Here is a 23132-nt window from a genome sequence, read left to right as displayed (position 1 = left end):
CATACAAAAAAATGTATTTTTTAGATTCAGTTTATTTCAAACATGTTTTCTTTTTTGTTTTTTTTGTTTTGATTTTTAATCATTTTTATCTCTCTCGGCGTTTTTCTTTGACTTCCGTATCGCTCGTTCTGTCTCTATCTACGTGATGCTAAAACGTGATACTTCTTTTTTGCTTTGAAGATAGTTTTCAATAAATTTGTTGTCTCTATTTTATTTATTTATTTACAATAGTTTCGCCGACTCGAGATTGCCTGATGACTATGGGTGTTGTTTTTTCGAGGATAAAACGCTGGAAATGTTAGATTATAATTCAAAAAAGTTATATAGAATTCGTTTTTTATTTACAATAACGTTCGAGTAGATTACATTTAGGTAATATGCATTTTTACGTATTATAATTTTTACTTAGGAGAAAAGAAATTCCATTTTTTTCCATTATTGCTGTATACTACTAATCAAACCATTGTAACGGTTAAGCCATGTTCGCAGAATTTCGCTGAAGCCTGTGGCTTCTCGTTACTAATTCTTTTATTGCGCGAGGAGGGAGGCGAAGAGACCGCCTTAATGTAGCGTCGGGCGAACGCAGCAACCGAACGCTGGAGAGAGTCGCATGCAGGTGGAGGGACGGACAGTAAGCGAGGTTGACACAAGAATTACAAAATAAACAATTTATTTCCGACAAACGACTCGACTTACGTTACCGGCTTACATGTAAAATTGGGAGGCCGCTGCCTCAGCGGAATAAAATAAAACCACGCGCACTTGCGCAATGCCGAATATACGTGCGACCGTTGGTAAATTAACTGCCCGACGGTCGCGTCGACGTGGTAAAGGTGCCGGCCCGTTCATGGTTTACAGCTGCTCTACAGCATCAATGCTCGGCGAGCGCTACGACATAGGACGGCGTCCGAGTGCAGGCCTGATTCAGAGGAGGAAGAGAGAGAGAAGAGAGAGAGAGAGAGAGAGAGAGAGAGAGAGAGAGAGAGAGAGAGAGAGAGAGAGAGAGAGAGAGAGAGAGAGAGAGAGAAATCACCGTCGGCGATAATGATGGGCTGTTGGCGATGACGCTCTCTATTGGTGAAAGCTGGATACACTTAGGGTCCGGTGCTCCTAATTCCCCAACGACCGGATAGGGCGCGAGCCGGTTCCCCGGTATGTGGCACTGTGGTTTACCTGGGACCCAAGATAACTAGTATACTCACGGACTCTTACATCAACGATGCATTCGCGCGCTCTCTTTCCCTCTGGCTTGCATCCTACGGGCCCGACGAGCACACGCATCTCTGTCTCTCTGTTTCTCTCTCTCTCTCTCTCTCTCTCTCTCTCTCTATCTCTTTCCTTCCTCTTCTCTCTTGCTGCTCTCGATCCCGCGGCTCAACTCAACCCATCAGCCGCCACTAGCACCTCGATAACAAAGAAAACCGAGCATTACAGTAGGCAAATTCTGCGCATGCTTCCAGCCTGGCAACGGCCGACATGGAACGACGAGAAGGGGAGCGCTCAACTGCGAAGCGGCTCGTAAAGCTCGTTTCATCGTTACACCATTGCTCCTAGAACGTAATTTGTATGAAGCGTCAATTTTTGTCGTAAAAAAATAGAATAACGAGCATGTAGTCGGAAAGAGGAATCGTATAATTGTTCGAACCGCACAGCGGCGTTTCACGCACTTGTCGGCTAAATTAATCTATTGCTTAATCGCCTCGCGTTTGACAGTGTAATGTATACACAAAACGAAAAATCAATAGTACGGATTGATAATATGGCTCTAGCTCGATGAGGATCTTCTTTGAATGCGAAAAAGTTTTGTTTAAGCCTAGGATGGGTGAAGAAGTTTTGCTCATGCAATGATCGGCGATGCATATTCGTTATAAGTTCAATAATTCATACTAAATATTTTTTGCTGTTGTTGCTATATTCGTTTTTTGCAATATTTTTTTAAACGTTTCTAATATTTCGTAATGTATAAACATTATGTAGCATGATGAAAACGTATACATAGATATATATCATTTGTTCTTTAACGAATTATATAGAAAATCTTTCTTAATAATTTTTTTCTGCTTTTTAAATATATTTGATCAGGTTTTCAGTGTATGCGTCTAAAAGTTTATTATTTATTACAGATACACTGAATTGAAAACGCTTATAAGTATAGCAAAAGACAGGCATGTACATAATCGCACCGTTCAATGTAATAGCAATGAATGAACAAAACAGAAAAGAATAACAGTCAATTGGTAAATTGCTTCAATGAATATATACAAATACAACCAATTTTCTAAAAACCCAAAACTAACAAATTTAAAATATATATTACATGACAAAAAAAAATCTTCGAAACACAACTAGTTAACATATTTTCTGTAATACTTTACGGATGACTAGATTTCATATATATATACAGATATATAGACTACGTGCATGCCTGCGATATACGTATTTTCTTATATTCTGATAACACGATCGTGAGTATCATAACGTGCAAGCTTGTAAAAGTATATTTATATTTATATATTCAATATATTTCTTAGGATTCACGTGGTGGGCCACAGCCTATGTTGTTTCTCATTTGTTTTTAAGTGCAGCTAATACAATATATTATTATAGACTTCCCCGTATTATATTTAGGATTAATGTGTGACTTTGGTCCGTGGAGCATTCTTTACTTATTTTTTCAGAAACATTTATCATGAGTTAGCGTTTTTTTTATCACCTAAGGGACTTTGCACTCATTAGCGCGATGAATATAAAATTTTTCCATTAATCGATCATCACTTTAATGTGTTTTTTTCACATAACTTTGTATTGTAATAAAATCTGTATTGTTTTTTTTGCTCTTCTCAAAGATCAACCGATTCGCAACGCCAACAATTGTATTTCAATTTCTGTTTTTCCTCGCTCCAATATGCGTCTTTTCTTAGCCGCGATGAAAAATTTCACGCTAAAAGTTTTATCGCAATTTATATGAATTAAAATAGGCGATTTATATTTGAAAAATATAATTTTGTCGTAGCATTACTTTTTAGCACATTGTTGTACTGCGTGGGTAGGCATTTTGTTCGATTTATAAGCTTTTTCTTTCATCTGCACGAGCCGTCATCGTCAGAGTTTCGAATCTAATGCAATCTTAAATATTCCATCCATTCGGTTATAAATTGTAATAATAACTTGTCTTAATACATCTTTTTTTTTTCTTGCTAATGAGACGAACGTGGAAAAATCTCTGCATGTCGCGTTTCCAGCAAATTTGTATTTATGCAATAAATATTCGTTGCTCCAGTTATAAGGAAATTCTTAAAATTTAATTTTCTTCATTATTATACACGTATTCTCCGATGCAGTATTATCTATTAATAATTCTGTTTTTATTTATTAATACGATAGATTCTACGACGATTTGAAAATTCTTACGTTTATAATGCACAAACTTGTCATGAACTACAGCCCTACGATTCGATTAAAGCGAATTTTCCATATATAATTTCAATAATGAAAGATCCCAAAAAGAGCAAATTCGTGTGCTTTTCATATAACAATAATTAATTTGTACGACGAAAATCGGTATGTATAAAAAGCCTTACAATAAAAAATCAAGGCTTATATAGCATTCGACATTGAGTATATGTAAAATTTAATTGAGAGACCAAAAGAAGCATCAATCTATGTAAAAAATTTCTTTTCCAATTTCGACGGCAGTGCTTTGAAATTTAGGAATGCAATGCACAAAAGAATCAAATCATCAACCATTACATAAACCATGCGTGTGTGTGTGTGTGTCTGTGTGTATATGCCCTTATAGAGTGAAATTGAAAAAAGTGAGAAGAACACATTCTTTATTTTTTTTCTTTTTTTTATCTTTTGTAAATGATTATTTTTTGCCTAGTGTTTTTATTCGATTAACGTCGAAAATTCCCGGTATACGGCTCACCGATCCGATAAGCTTACTCATATATGGTTTTTTTCGTTTGGACTATCGCGGAGAAAAATGAAAACTGATCGTCGCGCAAGCTTGAATGAAAATAAAAGAATGACGCGCGACGAAAGTGTACCGGAATAACAATACTTTTAACTAATGTACAATTCTATCCCGCGCGGTATCGAGTTTCCCTCTCTTCTGTTGATTGGTTCGCTCGACAATGGAGCTTGCGGTACAGCGCGCGAGGAACGATATTACGTATTAGCACAAATCATCGAGCTTACTCATTCCATTGCACGCCTCTTGCACGTGTCTTATCACAACTCGTGAAAGCTTGTATTTTCCTTTTTCCCCGTGGACTTGTTTCAATATTCGTGTAATCACGCGCTTATTTTATACCTTACTTCTCTAACAATGTCAGCAATATATATTCTAAAATATTTTTTTGCCATTACCTGCGATCATTAACGCGCGCAGAATATGTAGAATGTATACAATAATATTGAATTCCCCATGCCCGTCATAGACCATATTACTTTTTTGTATATTATGTGTGAAAAATTACGCGACTTGTTAGTTCATCATGTCTTTTCATAATTGTCGAATTTTCCTATACCTTTGCCTATTTCAGTGCCATTACATCGCACAATCGAACCCGAAAGCACTTCGTTTTCTTCATACTTTCATTATCACCTATTACAATTAATCGAGAATGTTGGCGCAATTGGTGCATCATCGTATCTCTTTCTCACCTATACATGTATAATATTATCGTTATTTAAGTAATAAGTACGCTTTTTATTTTTCTTGTGAGTGTGTATGTATAATTAAATATTGAGTTGTCGCTGAGCTTCTGTAACAATGAGTTAATCAACAGCAACAACAATAATCGCAAAAATCACAATCCCTTGGGCATTAGCAGCTCACACTCTTTTTTGTCGATCGTGATTTGTTTTTTTTTTATAATAAAAATTATATTAAATATACAGTACGTAACCATTGTTTTTTTTAAAAAGTCGCACGCAATCAATATATTCATGTTTTCGAGGTTTCTGCGAACGACCCTCATTATATGTACACACTGTATTATATCGGCTCTTTGTTTTCCATTTTCCAAATGAGAATTAGTTGTGTCGTCGTTCGAGGGTTACATTTTGTTCATTTGTTTGTTTATCCTTCCGGGCTTAACGCGATGATGTTCTTGATTTAAGGTGAGAGAGACAACTCCTCGGCGTAAGCCTGGAAGGCTTGGCCCTAGGAAACGCTCTTGTAGTGGATGAAGAAGAACGCCAAGAATATCGCGTACGCCGCTGGGAAGAGAATCCTCGCTATCACGTCGATCGTCTTCGCTACTCGGATCGGATGTGGCGGCTCTTTCTTTCTCACCTGCTGAATTTTTCTTTTGTTTATTGAACGTTTTGCAATTAGGTGTTAGATTTTCGTATCATTGTAGATTAGATTTGTGACAACAAAAAATCGATATCACATCAAAAATTCATGAATTCTGTAGCAAAAAAGTAGTTTTGAAAAATCCTCGATTATTGAACATTTTCTTCTTGGCGATTATCGGCAATAATTAGCATTTTCTGATGGATTCTCACGTATTTCTTTAATAATTCACTATCGAATATGTTTTTATCGTTCAGAAACTTGTTTTTATTTATTTGAATGACAGTCTAAAAATTTACTTAAAAAGCTTCTTAATTTTAGCTTTTTCTAGAGATACTCTTTTGCTACGAAAACAGCGATTATAATTTTGCAATATATTTCATATAAAAAAAGAAGCGTTCTAAACCTGTGACGGCGGTGAAAGTACCTCGGCGGCGCATCCATTGTTGGCCGCATGAGTACATGGATTTGGGCCGCAATTGGTACAGGTGACAATCTCGTTGGGTCCAGCACCACTACCGGGAGCTTGCGATCCGCCGGGTTCCCTCTTCTTGTCACCCTGTCGAACAGCAGGGTTTCCGTGGCAGAGAATCACTTTCCAACGAGCATCGATTTCAAGGGGATCGGGAAAGTTGCGAGCGATCCATTTTTCGAATCGCGCGGGGATATTTAAATTTGTAGCTTAAATTGTACATATACTGCTACGGATACGTGCTCTAATATCATTAATTGGAGTTTTCTTATTTTTGACTTTTTCTTTTTTAGAAGCTTGTTGTTTTTTAATCGAAGGACTAGTATGCATCGTAGTCCTTGGATTAATAATGTAGATAGGCTTTTTCAAGCGGCAAGCTAGATAATAGAAAAGATTACCCGACAAACTACATTTACGTTCTTGATGTAAGCTAGATATATATACTGCATCAAAGTGCTTATAACAGAAGCGTATAATGAAAAAAATGAAGCTGAAGCCTTTTTCTTGTCGTCCCTTGTGGTTTCTAAGTGAAAAGTGGATCGTTCGCATCGACTCTTTACTCTTTTACAGACCAATATACAATTTCACAATGCTAAATGAAAAAAAAGTTGATCCTACTATCGCGAATATTTATACTGTTAGCCAAATTCCATGCTATGTATCTTTTTTCTGTTTATTTATTCACGGCAGTATTTGTTTTCGATTTATAATTATCAGTCTGCAGGAAAATACAGCCTTCATGAAAATATGGACTCTGTTACATTATTCATTGGCATAGTTTTCTTTTTCGAAGTACATAGTACACCAACGATATTAATTTTCATGCAGTCTGACGCGAAAGAGAGAGTGAGAGAGAGAGATAGAGAGAGAGAGAGAGAGAGAGAGAGAGAGAGAGAGAGAGAGAAGGCACTTTTTGGACGAGAGAAAACTGGGTGAAATACAGTATATATTGTAGTCATGAATCCAATGTCATTAGGTAAAGGGGGTGGTTGAGGGGTGGTATATACGGGAGACGCAGCAATCATGGCCGCTATATAGACAATTTTATACATATGTATAATGTATAATGCGGCAGTAAATTGAGTTTGTCGCATAAAATTCAAATGACTAATAACAGCAATGTAAAGTGGGTGGGGGTATGGCTTTTTTGGTATATCAAGCTCAAACAAGATATATAATACTCTCGTATATGTATAGACAATATTTATAAGTACGCTACAGTGAAACTCGAAAAAAATAGTATATCGGGGTAAAAAAATTATGCAAAGCAAGTATATGTATATATAATAACATGTCGCACGAAAGTGTATATATGTGTATCGCACAATCAAGGCAACTAAAAAAATAATACAATTTCGACGCGACTCATTTACATATCGGCCTAGTTTTGCACGCAACGCGAAAACCTTCCAATCCTGGCGTATATGGTTGGTTAGTTTTTGTTTGATTTATTGATTTATTTGCGGTGAGCGCAGAGAAGCAGCTATCAAGTGGATACAAAGCCGAAAAAGCGGATTTTAAGTTTTGAGAGTTTTCGGTAAGATATTTGGTTTATTTCTTTTCTTTGAGTTCGAACGAGAAGGCAGAGAGAGACAAAACAAAAGATGCGATTAACTTCCATGCTCGAGTATGTTGTCGATGTAAATGTCCCAGACGACGCGAGTAATATTGTTACGGCGTCTGATATTCAAGCAGAACCAGGTGTCCTGGTTGACAGCGTTATTCCGGAGAGAGAGCACGGCGAAAAGTCTCAAGAGTTGGACGTTTGACAAAACAGAGACGTTTTGACGGAAACACGACGTATCTAGGACATTCACCTTGACACCAGGATCGACATTCTTCGACTTGCTGCTCACGACGTTCCAGTGCTCGTGAGTGATCCAGAACGAGAAAACGAAAGGAAGAGAGAAACAGAAGTGTTCGTGTTTGTGCACAAAGTCATAGTCTTACCTTATTGACATTATGCGCGTTTCGCGATTGCAAGCAGCGCCGACTTTTATCGGTCAGGAGAAGCTGAAAGTGCGGGACAGAGCAAAATATTTCGTTGATCATAAAATACCCCTCTGTTCTTTATTCTTCACTCGCCGAGCAATCAATAAAAAAAAATCTTTTCCTCTGAAAGCTGATCATACTCGTACCGTGCCAAGTGTTTGTTTCTGCCTAATTTGCCTACTACGCGCATTACATACTTTGCTCTGACATGGCACTATATTATACCTCCGATTAACGACAAGCATGCAGTGCTGGATAATTTGACGCACACACATAGTTGCTCGACATGCCATTGCAGGTGCAGCACAAACAAACCTCTCAAACGTTTCACTTGTAAATTATTATTATTATTTTTGTTTCGTTTAAACGATGATCGACGGTGGGATATATTTACATCATGATTTAATTAAGCGTGAGTTTATGCGAGTGCGTGTGTGCGTGGTGTATGCGTGCGCGCCAGGAAATATCATATTGCTCTTAATAAAATTTAATTAGTGAGTTGAAAACGCGACGTAGTTATTACCGCGGCAGAATGGTTTTGACTGTGCAATGGTGGAAAAGTACGGATGAAAATCCTTTATAAACGAATTAATTAAAACCAAAGAAACTCGGTGAAAGGCGAAAACTTGTTTCGTTATTCTTTGGTTTGGCGACAAAAATAAAAGAAAGCTAAGTGTACGGCCGTTTGAAAAAAAGAAATTCTTTCAGTGACGACGGAGAAAGCAAAGAATTTTTTCTTTTTCCCGTCGGGTTAGTCGGTTGACACAATATTTGTCAACGCTAGAAGAAAGAGAAAATTTCTCAGATCGTCACCGAGAGTATAAAGACCAGTCGTCAAAACAAAAGCATCCGAAGAGGCACGCACAGCCAGAGAAACTCGGTGCTAGTGTATACTATATAGTCACTTTTGAGTGTACAGCATGCGAGAGGAAGAGAGACGAGAAAGAGTCTGGCGGTAGAAGTGCAGGGTTACTCTAGAGATAATGGACCCTCCAGTGAGTGTGTCGCAGAGGAAAGAGGAGATACACCTCGCGGAGCAAGTATAGTGCAAGTGAACAAGCGACTTTTCCGCACAGTTGTTTTTTTGTTTTTTTTTTATTTTACGGTGGGAAAAAGAGACACTAATGTGTATAGAGTGTGCGTGTGTATGTGAGAGAGAGAGAGAGAGACAGGGGGATCTTACCAAGGGGCTGGCCAATATTATTCCTATCCTGTTGAGCACCGCTGGTAGCCGCTGCAACATCACAGACACCAAAACAAAGAGACTTACTCACCAACATTCCACCCAACGATTACGATTTTTTTTTCGTTTTTTACTACACGCGAGGTTTAATTAAATTTTTGATTTATTTTGTTTGTTTAATCGATTGATGCTTTTCAGGAGGTAGTTGCCTAATGATTAACGCGAACACGAAACGGCAATCGCACTCCTTTCTTTCCCGTACAAATGCCGTTCACGTCGGCCGTGAAAAATAGGCTTTACTTTTTCCTCGTGCGGTATGGTTGATCGATCAGAAAACCTACTAAGTAAAAGAACAAATTGAACTTCATATAAAAGCAGCAGAAATCGTGCGATCCGTTCGCTTGAAAAATTGCCGACGCGTTTGAAAATCGATCTCCCGACTAGAGGAGCTCGAGCCTCGGTCGGACTTACTTGCATTAGGCAACTTTTTCCTTGCGCCCCCTCCCGAAAAAAAACTTGGGTTTGTTCTCGTAGTCGAGAAAGAGAGAGAGAGAGAGAGAGAGAGAGAGAGAGAGGAGAGAGAGAGAGAGAGAGAGAGGAGAGAGAGAGAGAGAGAGAGGAGAGAGAGAGAGAGAGAGAGAGAGAGAGAGAGAGAGAGAGAGAGAGAGAGAGAGAAAGAGAAAGAAAAATAGTACAAGTTTAGTGTGCTTGAAGGACGACACTTTTGTACAAACAAAACTTTTTGCTCTTGCAAACGAAAAAAAAGATGGATTGTTAAAATGTGTGTTTCTTTCGTAGTAAGAAGGAAACTAGTGCTCGTCGCTCGACGTGTACGTGTGTTTGTATGTGGACGGAGACAGAATGTATTATCGCTCAGTCGCGGATTAAAATACTCCCCTTGAGAACGAGAAAAGAAATCGACTCTTTAGTTTTTTATTCGTCAAACAATGGCAGAAATACGAAATTAGGATTCGTAATTTTTCTCCAGAGGCGAGCTAATTACTACGTCTCTTCTTTTTTTCTTTTTTTTATTACTCCGCTTTAACTCTTCTCTTCGGGCTCTTGAATTTGGCGGGGAGGGGGCGGGAGGGCGTTTTATTTGAATTTCTCCATTTCAGCGCCTACTTTTTTTCTCGCGTGCGCCACCTCCACCACTCCGGGTCGCAACAGATATATAACTGCGTGCACTAACGTATAGATGAGGCACTCGTTCCGGACAAAGTTTAATGAGAAAAACGCTCTTGTTCGCGGTTCCACTTCATCTTCTTTCTCACCGTACCATTAAGCTGATTTCGCAAATTTAGCGTTCGCGCTGGAAGGCAAGCGAACTCTAGATTTTTCCGTGTCACACGATTAAAAGGATGGGCAACGAATCAAGATCGTAAAAAATAAAACGCTCCTTCGAACACAACGCCGCGAATGAATTGTTTGCGACTGTTCGCTTATCTCGACATCAGCTCTGGGCAAGCGTGGGCGAGGGCGTGTGCGCGTGGTATAAGCGCACAATACGCGCGCTCCTCGCCCGCTGCTGCGGCAATGATATAACGCCGTGTCACCAATTTTACGCGTCCTATAAACTCCAATGCAAATAACGCCTCGCAGAGTGAGAAAGCGAGAGAGGGAAAAAAAGTTTATATGGATGCGTATGAATGAATGAAGGTCATATGCTTTTTTATTATGGTGTATAATAATTTTATTATTTATTCTGTTTATTCTTATAATTGTCTTTTTATTGGTCTAACATCAAGGTATATCTTGAAAAAAAAGCAACCTGCGTGTGCAATTTTTTGAGAGTATTATAAAGTTACATTCTAAAGAAACGAAAGATAGTGAGAAAGTTAGTTGAACAAACGTGAGGAGTGAAAAAAAACAAAACTAGTTGAATTAAAATTCGTACACAAATCAGGCGTGTCTAGTATAAATGAAAAAAATAAATAAATAAATAAATAAATAAATAAATAGAAAACAACCTTTGAAGAGCAGAGATAGTGAAAAAATCTACACAGAGTATATTTCCTAGAGAGTTAGAGGACAAAAAGTTCACGTGTACGGATAAGAATAATAGATTATCCACTCTGAGCGCATCGCTAGGAAAAGCCATGTTGCACTCATACATGCAGAAAACTTGTATTTGCCAAGGAAATAACGTCGTCTCTTTTAAATCTCCAGTGACGTGTGTGTAAATTTTGTCCAGTGAAAAAGGAAAACTCAAGCGGACAATGTGGTGGATTAGAAACAAGTGACGCGCGTATCCGCACGGTTATTCGGAACGTAAACGATGTCCGGTATTTCGGCTTTAAAGTTTTAAGAACATTTTGCAATTCGAATGTGCACATATGTTCTCGGCTACGAAAGAGGTAATTAATGGCACTAAAAATTAATAACCAATAGAAGAAAGTTTTCAAGCACATCGAAAGTGTACGGGTGTCAAAGAGAGAAAGAGAGAGAGAGAGAGAGAGAGAGAGAGAGAGAGAGAGAGGGGTAGAATAGCGAAAAGCAAGGAAACAGAAGAATGCACATAGCGTTCCGGAATGGATCGTCATTGGTTCGTCCGCTGCCATGTAAATTAGCCGAGTCCGCACGAGCGTAGCGCCGTACTGTGTGCCGGCGCGTGCGTACCGGGGGGTAGAGCGTTGCGCGTCGTTCGACGATTCGCGTGTGATCCGCGCGTGGAGTCACGCGAGACGTCGAGGAAAAATGAAAGCGTCTCGCGGAAGTTCTGCCGGTTACCCCCGTGCGCGAGAGTTTCGTTTATAGAATTCCACGGTGGAAGATTGTCGCCGGCGAAATCCAGTTACTGCCGTGAGAAATTTCATTTCGACAGAATGAAGAAAAGAAATAAAAGCAAGCTCTCTCTCTCTCTCTCTCTCATTTCTTCTTTACGGCGAAACGAAACGATGACAGCTACGCGCGGAGCGAGAGTGAAAATTTGCATATGTGTCGGGCGGAAGGCGGTCCTTTCCCTCGCAAAACCTCGACGTATTTTAACGCTCGCGCCGCGAGAAACGTCTTGTTTCCGGCGCAAGCTCCTGTACAGAGTGTGATATGCATTCAAAGGATATAATACACAGGGAGCTGCTTCATAAATATAATACGCTCTAGCTTATTGTCATGAGTGTCGTGAGGTGCGCGAACTTGCTGCAAGCTACTTTGTCGTGGCTGACAGAGAATATTTGGCGATAACGGCAGCAGAGCGTCGAGACAGGGCGCATCGTTGAAAGTGCGATCGACCGTCCGATCGTTCTGCGCCTCGTGGCTTGGCATCCTTCGGAAGCGCAATGCCCCGGCCAGTGGCCAGCGAGAGGAGCCACGGGATATGGCGCGTGCGCACAAGCGGCAAGAAGACACAGATTAACGAGCGCAATGGTGCATCGACTGCGGGCACAATGCTCACTACCTCGAGCCTTGTACGACAGCAACGCAAAAGGGGAGAGCAGGGGAACACGGTCCTTGTCGTCTAACCTGACGCAGCCCAGTTGCGCACGGTAGTCGAGTTAAAATCCAAGAATAGAGAGACGGTGACTGCCGACGGTCGGCAAAGAGTACCTGAGTCACGGGATTCTCCCCGGGGCGGTAGACGACGTTGTGCAGCGGTCGCTTTCTGCCCACGTAGTTCACGCAGACGAACTCCAGCAGCGAGGCGTAGATGAAGCACATGCAGACGCCGTCCCAGACGTTCATGGCCGTGAGGTTGGAGACGACCGGCAGCGTCGAGCGAAACCCGTTGGACGTGGTGAAAAAGTTGAGCATGGTCGTCACACCTGGCGCACAAGGGGGCTCACTTTAGAGAGGGGGAGGGGCCGCGCCCGCGCGCCGACACTTACCGATCATCACGCGTGCTGGCACCGCGTTCCACTCTAGCCAGAAAGTGATGAACGAGCTGGTCACCAGGATCACCCCCGGTATGAAGACCGTGGTGAAGTAGAAGGCTCGGTCCCTCGTGAATATCAGGTCCACCTTCAGGCAGCTATAGTTACCTGCGGCGAGAATGTCACTTTGATCGACGTTCCCTGCCATTTTTTCCCTCGGCGTTATCGCCCCGTTCCGCTCGGCTTTGCCCACTTTCGCACTCGGACGGGGATGGGTCGTCGTGCTCCCGTCGGAGTGCGAACTCGAAAGAGCTGCGTCGCGTGCTGCGTCGCGTGCTGCGTCGCGTGCTGCGTGAAATGACGAGCCGCCGACCGCGGCGAAACCGCGCGCGACCCGCCTCCAATGCACGTCTAGCGCATACCCGCCAGCACGGCGAGCGCGCGACTTTCGGCGAGCGGATCGCTCGCGCGGTCCGCGCGTCGCTGACATTGCGCGCGTGACGCGAATTTCTGACGCCCGGAAACTCGCGGCATATTGCGTCGCGACGACGCTGAAAGAGAGGCGCCGTATGGAATCCTTTCATTCGACGGCGACATTCAGAGCGACGGCTCCGCTAACGAGTTCGAAGGTTTTCCGATCTGGCCGGGCGAATAATCAGAGCGTGATTAGCGCCATACTAATTGTGACGATCGTTGGACGACGGAGTTATTAGCGAGCATCTAATCGATCGCTAATAGCTCTATAAAATTAAAGCATATCGTCGATCCAATGTCACTCCAATGAGAAGAATATTTCTAAACGAAGCTAACGCTGCGTCTCGCGTGACGGCGATAATTAGGGCTGCTCGCGCTGCACACGCTGCACACGCTGCACACGCCATGCGCACTCGCGCAACGGTGTAATATATGCCAACTGGCCCCGCGCTGGCGACGTTGATAATTCCGACTGGCTCGTGCTCTCTTTCCGAATTGCCGACTGCTCTGCTCTCGAGCGCGCAGTCGGCTTTTCGAGCACAACGTGCATAACCAAAACAATCAACACATCAAACTACTTGCTGCGATGCTTCGTTGCGGATCAGGCCGCCCGGGGAAAGAACGCAACAAACAACATCGGCATCCATATTGTCATTGAAGCTTTTGAGGTCTACTGTATACGCGTGATACACGTATAGTCTCTAAGGTTCTCTACTGAACTCGATGCGCCTCGATTGTTTTCGTGAGCTGTGGATGTTATGTACATACTTGCTAAGCTTGTTAGTGGAGAACGAGCGGATCAGAGATAATTGATTGCTTTGTCTGGGGATACGTGGATGCAAGTTTTGTTTTCACGATTACACTGCAGTTGCTGAGTATAACATTTCGTATGAGTTTCACATGCGATATCAACAATATAAAAAAAAAGAGACGTTGACTAGTGAATTCCGAAAAGTTTCGTCATCTAACGTTGATTCACTTGAACTAAATTTTTCTGGCAAAGCGTCTATACTATTTTAGCTTTAAAAATCACACTTGATTTTTTTTCTAAATTTTATCTGATCGCAATGGCGGGTATTTAAACTTATACTAAATCACACTCTAACTATGTTGTACTTTAATTCTAAACACACAAAATACAAAAATATTATGCAATATCGAAGGACTTCTTGTTAGTTTTTGGTAAGCTTGGTCCAATGTCTCACTATCGTACGTTTCTCACGTAGATTATGCCATGTTAGTGAAAGGTAAAAAAAAAATTTCGCAAGGGGGCTTCGTATACAAAGCCATACACAGTTCACACACAATGGTTTTTTTGTTTGTTTTTGGTTGGTTTACCTTGCTCCTCAAACCTGCGCTGGCACAGCGAGCACTTCGAGTCCCCGAACTCGTCAAACTCGTCCTCGAGGTCGACGATCATCTGTCCGTCAGCTGCAAACAGAACAGCCACGATCTGCCTATTTTTTTTGTTCGTTATCTATATTGACACGCTTCTGTCGCACCCAGCTTTCACTTTTTTTCTTCTCAAAAGGAAAAAAGCACACTTAGTTTTTTTAAGCCTCATCATTTTTTTTTTAAAGTAATTTTCAATTGCTCTAAAAAAAGAGTAAAGTAATTCTCATTCACAGCGCTCTCATCTTCTACGTACTACTGTATCATAAGGTTTCACTTTGGGATTTAGAAATGACACGGATAAGTATAAGAGAAAACTAATTGCATTCCCCACGATGCGATAGAAGGAAGATAATAAAAGATCTTGCTGGCTTCGAGAATAGATTTTCAAGTATTGTGCATTATTGGAATAATATGAAAACGATCGATTAAAGATCTGTGCAAATGACTAATGACACGTTCATCTATTACGAAGAATCCGAAATGAATACGAGTACATCGATGCATTCACTCTTTACGCACAATTAAAAATACTGAAAATTTTCAAATAATTCTCTATAATCGAATGCCAGCACTAGAAAAAAGAACAAGGCGAATGAACGAAAGTTCGAGGAAACACGTTCGAGAGACCGGCCGCGTCATTTCTCATATCCCAATAGCCCAGCGCCAAAGTCTGAGGCATCGGCAAAGCACGCGAGGCCTCGAGGTTTGTCTTGACGCACAAGCCACCGATGTGGTCACCACCATCGCTCTGGCTTTATCATTCTTTCGGAATATGAGATGCCAAATTCTGCGCGTCGTTTTCTCGCTCGTCGCGATCGCTATTGGGGCGCGCTTACGCGATCATACGGACTGCAAATACATGCTGTTTCACTACAGCAGACGAATCGAGCGATAAGTTGACTATCGATTTCTTTAACATGACACTTACAATAATATAATATGGCAATTTACGCTGTATGAAGCACCAAGCGATTCTATTGCAAAACTAGCTCTCTATGATAGGACTGCATTGAGTGTCAAATCCGGTCGACGTGGTATGTATTTTATATCACGTATTGTAATACCCCAATATAAATAGTTGCCACGAGAATTTTCTTTAATGCGATAATTTGCTAGCACATCGTGTGGCTCGTTTATTTTATTTATTGCTCTGAAAATATTTTCGTAACGTTACACTGCGAGAGTCTTCACGTTGTACCCAATCGAGGTTGTAGGAATAAAAAAATAATATACTGCTTTAGTAGCTCGTAAATATTGAAATTTGGTCGTACGAGTACTTAAATTATACGCCGAATACCAGTAGAAGTAGTGAAAAATTCCTTGACACGTGCAATAATTTTAATTGTCAAATTCAACAACATTGTGATCATTAGTGAAACCAAATTGAAAACGTTCTAAGAAATTAAATCGGCGCAACCAACTAATGAATATAAATTCTATGAAGTAAAAATAATATTAACAAAGAAACTATCGGCTACATCTAATAAGCTACATAATTTTCATGATGTTATGCAATATATCGTGACTGCAATTAATAATCAACATACTCATTTTTCCGCATACTTAAAGCTGAACTGTGTTACATTTATTAATTGACTGATTAAAAAATGGATCTCGATTCAAATATTAACGGAAAAAAGTCAAGAGAACGCATCAAATTGAATAGTGTGTAAAGAGAGTCTGAAAAAAGATGTGTACAACATATCTGTGAGTCAATTCAGATAAACATTAGTGTTTCATATCTTCTCCGCTGACAATTGGGTATCGTTTTAGTAAATTTACATTGTCCGTTGATCCCAGAAAAGCAAGCAAAACCACAGCGATGTGGGAACCACATTTGGCTTTGTCTTTATTACAGTCTACCAGTTTGTTTTCTGTTCCTTCTGTTTCGATCGTCAAACGAGAGACAGAGACCAAGATTGCCAAGAAAACTAGGGTTTCTTTTTCTAACTGTGCAATTTATAACATAAATCTCTATAAACTAAAATAACAACAACAATCTACTACTTCATATCGAAAGATATTGAATAATAATCGATATCCATTCCATTAGCATGCTAAACACGTCGTCCTCATGGTGTCAATCCCGAGCCAATCCGGTATTTCTAAAACTCGTCGTTAATCAACAAGAAACTACACTTTACTTTTGGCGCGTTTGCGGGTCATCTTGCGTACCCTCGGCCAACCCACCACGTCATTTGCACAATAATTGCGCCTCGAAAGGCGAACGACAAAGCGTGAGTGCGCATTGTGTAACTTGACACAGCCTGGCTACACTACGACGACAACGAACAACAAGCTTGACCATGTGTCAGCGCAATGCATGTCGTCGGATGAGCGTGTGTGCGTGCGTGTAAGGCCCGAAAGTGAAGCAAGCAGCGGTGCGCGTGCGCGTTCCACCGTATACGGCTGGCTCACCCTCGCGGGGCCGTCTCGGCAGCACGAGCGCTGACCCACTTTTCTCACGAGTGCAGTGTACGAACGCACCCACGCGCTTCGATGGCTCCAGTGTTGCTGGGACAACATCACACGCGCGCGTTCGATTGCCCGGTCAATCGGCTGGATTGCCTTTTCGAGTCTGTTTTTCGCAGCGCGTCTGCTTTTAATTTACCCTTCGATAACGTAATGAAACGATGTGAGAGCCGTCAATTTAATAGCAGAATTAACGTATTTCGTTCGTAAACATGCTCATTTTCACCGTGACAAAGAGGCACTTGTTTTTTGTTTGTCAATCTATAGATCTTAGATGATCTTTGTATATTTAATCAAATAGAGTACGCGAGCAGCGACGCGTACACTTTGAGAGAAATTAGATTGAAAAGTAGCAAACGCAATTACGAAGATTGATTTTCAGTGGAAAAAAACATTCGGTCGCTGAGCGCGCGTTTAGCGTCCAAAACAACGTCGCGACGAGAATCGACGCTCAAACAAAAATGCAGCGGCAGTGTGCAAAGAGTGAAAGAGAGAATGAGAGAGAGAGAGAGAGAGAGAGAGAGAAAGAGCGAAGAAAAGCAGCTGCGAAGCTGGAAAAGCGCTTGAACGAGAACTCACCTCTCCAGCTGGCCTTGATCGGACAGGTGATGGTCTGATTTTGTATGAGATAAGCGTTGAGGGTCGTCAAGCTCGGGCTTTTCCTCAGCGTGTCCTCGTCGTTCTTCCAGACGTACGTTATCGCCGTCTGCTCGTACGAGACTGCAAGTGGGGGAGAGACGGTTAAGCGTCGAGCGCGCACGGCCGCGTCGCCGTGGTACTTACTGCTCTCGATGGCGAACGAGCACAGCGGGTCGTCGAAGGGGAATATGTTGAGCCTGCCCTGGCAGGAGAGTATGAGATGGCGCCTGCGGCAAGATCAACGCAAAAGGCCCAATGAAAGGAGGCGCGCGACTCGACGCGGCTTTCCATTTGGCGGGATTTGACGCGCACGGTCGCGCGCAATAACGACAGAGGGGCCAGGCGTCACGGCAGTGTGCCGCGACCGGCCGAAAGCACAGACCCGCTTACGTACCGCATGAGATAGTTGACGGTGCCGTTGCGGTAGATGCGCAGGGCGAAGTGCACGGGTATCAGCGGGTCCTTGAAGTCACCGTGCATGATGAAGTAGGTGTCGGGCAGCCAGATGTCGTTGTGATGGTGAATGGCGTTGAGGAACTCGTAGCGCGAGCGATTGCTGTAGCGCAGTCGCGGGTCGTACCACTGCTGCTGCAGCAGGAACTCCACCTCGTACTTCTGCAATCGCAAACAGTTTTCTCGCCGTACAACTCGTCCCAGCCTCGTGGCGGAGTCGGTCCAGTCGTTCGATAGCACTTGGACGGTTCGAGCGATTTCTTTCTTTGACCGCCGGCCGCGGATAAATACAAGTTTCTCCGTTTTTCAAGGCGGAGCGCGCCGGCGAGCTTTTCAAAAGTGAATGCGAAACGAAGCTAATCTTTTAGTCTCGGCAGTAGACGGTATAAAGACGCCCCGAGATGAGACGCGGAACGTATATTAATGAATACTCTAGTTACTTTTTGAAACTTGGTTTCTCTTTGAAGCTTGATATTATTTTTATGGTGCGTAGGCTCGAGATGGTTTTACATGCCGTCCTATTTCCAGTCGTCGATGCTTTCTATTCAAGATGTAGTCCTGCGAGAAGTTCCGGTCGCGAAATCTATTTTTAAAACAACGCTAACGATTGCTTACGGAGAAATAAATTCTTAAGCTAAGGAAAATTTGGTCTCGGAGTGGGACGTGACGCAGCGCAAGAGTACGCCGCTTATTTTGACGATGCTTTCAGACTCGCTAATTTGGTCAACGGGCGACTCCGCGTCTCGTTTACTTTTATGAATAAGTTGATTGGTTTTTCTGCAGCCATAGAAATTACATTTGTGCCGGGTCACATTAGCGACAAGAGAAAACACGAGCCCCTTAATGAATACCATAATAACGAACGAGGATGGAATAATTTACTTGAGCGTCAATGGCAGCTGGCATCAAACGGCAAGGCTCATTTCCAGCGGAATGGAAAAGAAAAGAGCAACTTCTTATTCCGCTGCCGGGGCAAGTGTAGAGGGTACGTGCGGCGCGTCATCAATTTCCATGAGCGCTAATGAAAACGCACGGTATGCATGAGGGGCACCGGCGAGATGGATTTTCCTGCTTCGCGTCCCGACGGACATCTCCTCGATGCAAGGTTGCTACTTTATCGATCTCGCGCGCGGACGAAGCGCCGGGAAAAGCTCAATTAACTGCTGGCCTGCACCTTTTTCGCCATTAGCATTCACCGGAGGGTGGTGAGTTATGCCTCGGAGTCGAATTAACAGGCGTTTTTGTTGGCTTTGAGTGTCGTTTCATTGGAGACGAGAAACAGATGGAAATTTTATCGGGGATGTAGGTCAAGGTAAGCGAATCACCTTGAATAACTTAATTGAGAATAATTTACTATATATAATTTGTTCACACCCTTCAGCTCAGCCAATAATTGTTCAATTGTATAAAGCATAAAATTGTCGACTACTCATTACGTCATGTCAGCAAGCCAGTAACCTTTATCTCCAACTGAGCAATCGCGATCAGCGGAGACTTCGCTTTTCATCGTTTTTCTTTTTAACGAGGAAAAATTCCTTTCCTTTCAGACAAAACGGGTTCGCTGAAATGAACGGAGTGACTTTCACAGCACTCGATTTCGTGCTCAAAACAGGCTACTACCAATCGAAATTAAAGCGAGTCTACGTTGGAATCGCACGGCAATGTCTTTGAAGTAGCTTATCTCGCGATCTTCGGAAACCTTTCGAGTGGCAAGTCGAAATTCAGACTTGTTGCCCTCTTCGCAACCTCGTCAATCCTGATTCGCAGTAAAGAGAAGGTGATTTTACCAAGCTAGACTCGTCCGGTGATGCGAGGCTAAGCAGCAGCACGCTAACGTTGACAGTCAAGGTACCTGCAACAGATCAACCCCATTGTAATATTCAAACTCGCTTGTCGTTCGTATTCATAACAACAGCTAAAACAAAAGAACATCGACAACAATATAGAGTGTGAACGCGTGAGAATGATGCATAAAAAACTGGTGTGTACTTCGAGAAGCAATCTAGCAATTATTGGCTTGTATATGTGTGGATGTGTGCGGCATTTAGGCAAGGAACATCAAGCGCCAATGTATACATGCCTCATGCCATGCGTCGGACGTCTTGCAAAAGGTCATGCGTTATGGAGGTCGATTACGAGAGGAAGGGTAATTATACAGTCTGATGGTTACACTTCGAGGACGAGGATTAATTCTAGCGCCGCGTCGTCCGACCATACGTCGAGTTGCACTACTTGCTTGTACTAAATTGTTAATAAAGCAGCAATACCGTACATCGACAATGTGCAAAATGAACTGGAGCATTGAAAATCGACATCAATTTGCGCGTATTAAATAAAAGAAAATAGAGAGAGATAGAGAGAGAGAGAGAGAGAGAGAGAGAGAGAGAGAGAGAGAGAGAGAGAAATAAATAGAGAAAAGCCTGTGTGCAAATGTATTTTCGTTCGTTTTCTCTCAATGTAACCGGTCAAATTGGCAACACGTAAAAGAGGTTTTTCACAATCAATTATAAAACATTCAGTAAAGTGCACACAGAGATTTGCGGAATGAACAATTCAGCCACGGTACGTTACACAATCAGCGGCGTCGATCGAACTCTTTCTCTGTATACTTTTGTAGATACATCGCCCCGTGACTTTTATCTTCGCCCGACGATAATGGACCAAAGTGACTTCCCGGCTACGCGGGCGAATGTGATATTCGTTATCACTCGATCGTCTGTCATACGAACGGATGCACGGGGGACGTAATTATTTCGGGCGATTTCAAAAGTGCGTCGAGCGTTTCGAGCGACATCGGCATGGAAACGTCGCGCAGTCGGACAATCCCCGAATATATTACGCGCCCGCGAGCTCTTAGCGGAATTAAAAATTTTTCACGAATCAGCCGCGCTGCTTCGCTGTGGGTCAAAAACAAAAATAAAATAGCCCGAACAATAGAGAAACGGACTTTCTCAATTTCAATTTGTCCGATTCCGCGTTTCATTCATTTTCAACAGCCTCGGAGGCTCTAACAAAAAGAAGCATAGAACAAAAACAATTCAATTAAGTTCAACGGGAAAATCTGATGAAGCGTTTCCGCGGAAAGAGGCGCGAGGTCCGGTTTTTGTTTTCCCTTAAGCTGCTTTAACGTTATTAGCGTTGGCAGCGGGCCAGCGCTGCTGCGAAAAAGGAGAATCAATATTTTCGACCACGCCTATAAATGAGTTTTCTACTATGATTGACGAACGAATTTGATTCAAGGCGAGGGAGATGAGTGACGCCGAGGAAGAAAGATTTTAATGGAACGCTGCAGTCTGTGCATCTTTGCCGTGAGTTCGTGGTGAGATATTGTCATAGAATCGTGTTTCTGTGTGTATCCGTGTGCGCGCGGGTGTGTGTAGTGCACGAGTGTCGGTATGTCATAAAAACGTGCACGATACGAGGACACCAAAGATCATATAATAGGAATAAACAAATGCATCGAGAGGAAAAATACGCAATGTGTCTCGCTTCGGATCCCAAGCGAGATTCGCTGATTCGCCGAGGTCTCGCGTGAATGATCGAGAGAATCCAGAGCGAAATGTCCCAGGCGACGCAAACACAGCGACGATTCGCGTGCACACGAGCCGAGGTGCAAATAACAAGAAGGGACACAAGCTTCACGGCGGCGCCTATGAATTATTCAACCTGGAGTCGCGTGGCGAAGGAAAAAAGAAGAATAAGAGAGAGGGAGAGAAAGAGAGAGAGAGGGAGAGAGAGTCTCGTTATCGGAGGGTTCCTGCTTGTCCTCTTCTTCTCTGCACTGTCTGAGTGGAAAATCCGATTGGATAGGTTGCTCGTTAATCTTCTCTCCCCTCGTTAGATATTTTGGCGCTCGGCGAGCGTGGCAGTCAAAAAATTTCAAACTCTGCCTTCATCAAACATTGAAATTCCACTTTTTGCTCTCGCACTCGCTGCATTATTCAAACTCGGTTATTGAAAGCCAATGTGCTACTTTTTAGGACACTCGCCTCTAGAGCCCTTCAATATCAACATGTAACATGGCAGTAATATTACCTACGTCTGGACCAACTTTCGCTATGTTCCACTTCTAAATTTAAGTCACTAACGTTTGCAAACAAAACAAGGTTGTATCATTGTCATGCATTTTAACATTGAACAATTAAAACCTTAAAATTATGGGTGTTTTTACCAACTAGCTAATATGTTAGACCTAACCTATAAACTATCGTATCATCGATCAAAATGGTAACGTCATTAAACACAAGTATTCTAGTAATGTCCATCCACACGTAAATTTCAACCGTCGTGAAACACAAGCATAATACACGTCGTACACAGACAGCCCGCGAAAAGGAGGCAAACGGAAGAGCAGAGAAAGAAAGTGAACACGGAGAAAAGTAGGATAAAGCAAGAGAGAGAGAGAGAGAGAGAGAGAGAGAGAGAGAGAGAGAGAGAGAGAAAGAGAGAGAGGGAGAGAGATAATTGTCAAGAAGACAAAGATTGAAGGGAGGAACAGAGAAACGGACCGCGAAGGTGAGTGCGTAGGTGTTGGTGCGGCGTGTAGATGTTTTTGGTCTTGGCCGGAGATGCCGGAGACGCAGAGGAGCCGTCCGTCGCGGCGGATGCGGCAGCGTCGAGCGCGTCTCCTGGCCGGCGCATCCCGCAGCAGAAATCCGCATCTGGAACACCCAACACACGTGGCAGCCACATCTCTCCCCCTTTCCTTTCAAATCCTCCTCGTCATTGTTTCGCGATTGGTCGGGTGAGACAATGGGTTGCGATGTGCAGGAGGTGAATGATTCAAAGGCGGTTCTTTTCGTAGGTGTTCTTTATAGGTAACTTTTTAACACTTTATGTGTCGCTGAATTTTCTATCAGGAAAAAAGATCCGTTAGTCGAGTCGATATGTACTTTCTTATGCATCGGTGCGATAAAAACCACCTTTATTTCATGTTAT

The 23132-nt window shown here is 42.5% G+C and overlaps 1 protein-coding gene across 11 annotated transcripts in view; it reads right to left on the bottom strand.

Moving 5' to 3' along the window:
- Positions 1–22: 22 nt before the first annotated feature.
- Positions 23–23132, bottom strand: part of LOC131673825 (glutamate-gated chloride channel) — a 117696-nt gene continuing 94586 nt past the window's right edge. Inside the window, exons 6-16 of one of the 11 annotated variants that reach the window (XM_058952149.1) lie at positions 22703–22855; positions 19982–20046; positions 18136–18356; positions 17886–17968; positions 17682–17822; positions 14574–14666; positions 12777–12929; positions 12499–12713; positions 8953–9003; positions 5733–5855; positions 23–5302 (exon numbers count right to left, since the gene is read on the bottom strand). In XM_058952149.1, the coding sequence (XP_058808132.1) occupies positions 5171–5302; positions 5733–5855; positions 8953–9003; positions 12499–12713; positions 12777–12929; positions 14574–14666; positions 17682–17822; positions 17886–17968; positions 18136–18356; positions 19982–20046; positions 22703–22855 (1430 nt within the window). In that variant the 3' untranslated portion in view covers positions 23–5170. Of the gene's footprint in view, positions 5306–5711; positions 5865–7727; positions 7791–8952; positions 9004–12498; positions 12714–12776; positions 12930–14573; positions 14667–17681; positions 17823–17885; positions 17969–18135; positions 18357–19981; positions 20047–22702; positions 22856–23132 lie in introns of all 11 variants that reach the window. The other 10 variants (XM_058952150.1, XM_058952159.1, XM_058952152.1 and 7 more) reach the window with 10 other exon arrangements.

This window comes from Phymastichus coffea, unplaced genomic scaffold (genome assembly GCF_024137745.1).
Source record: "Phymastichus coffea isolate CEN01 unplaced genomic scaffold, Cenicafe_Pcof_1.1 PCOF00200, whole genome shotgun sequence".
Classification (NCBI taxonomy): Eukaryota; Metazoa; Arthropoda; class Insecta; order Hymenoptera; family Eulophidae; genus Phymastichus; species Phymastichus coffea.
The sequence above is the reverse complement of the archived record's forward strand: the minus strand, read 5'-3'. Positions and strand labels throughout refer to the sequence as shown.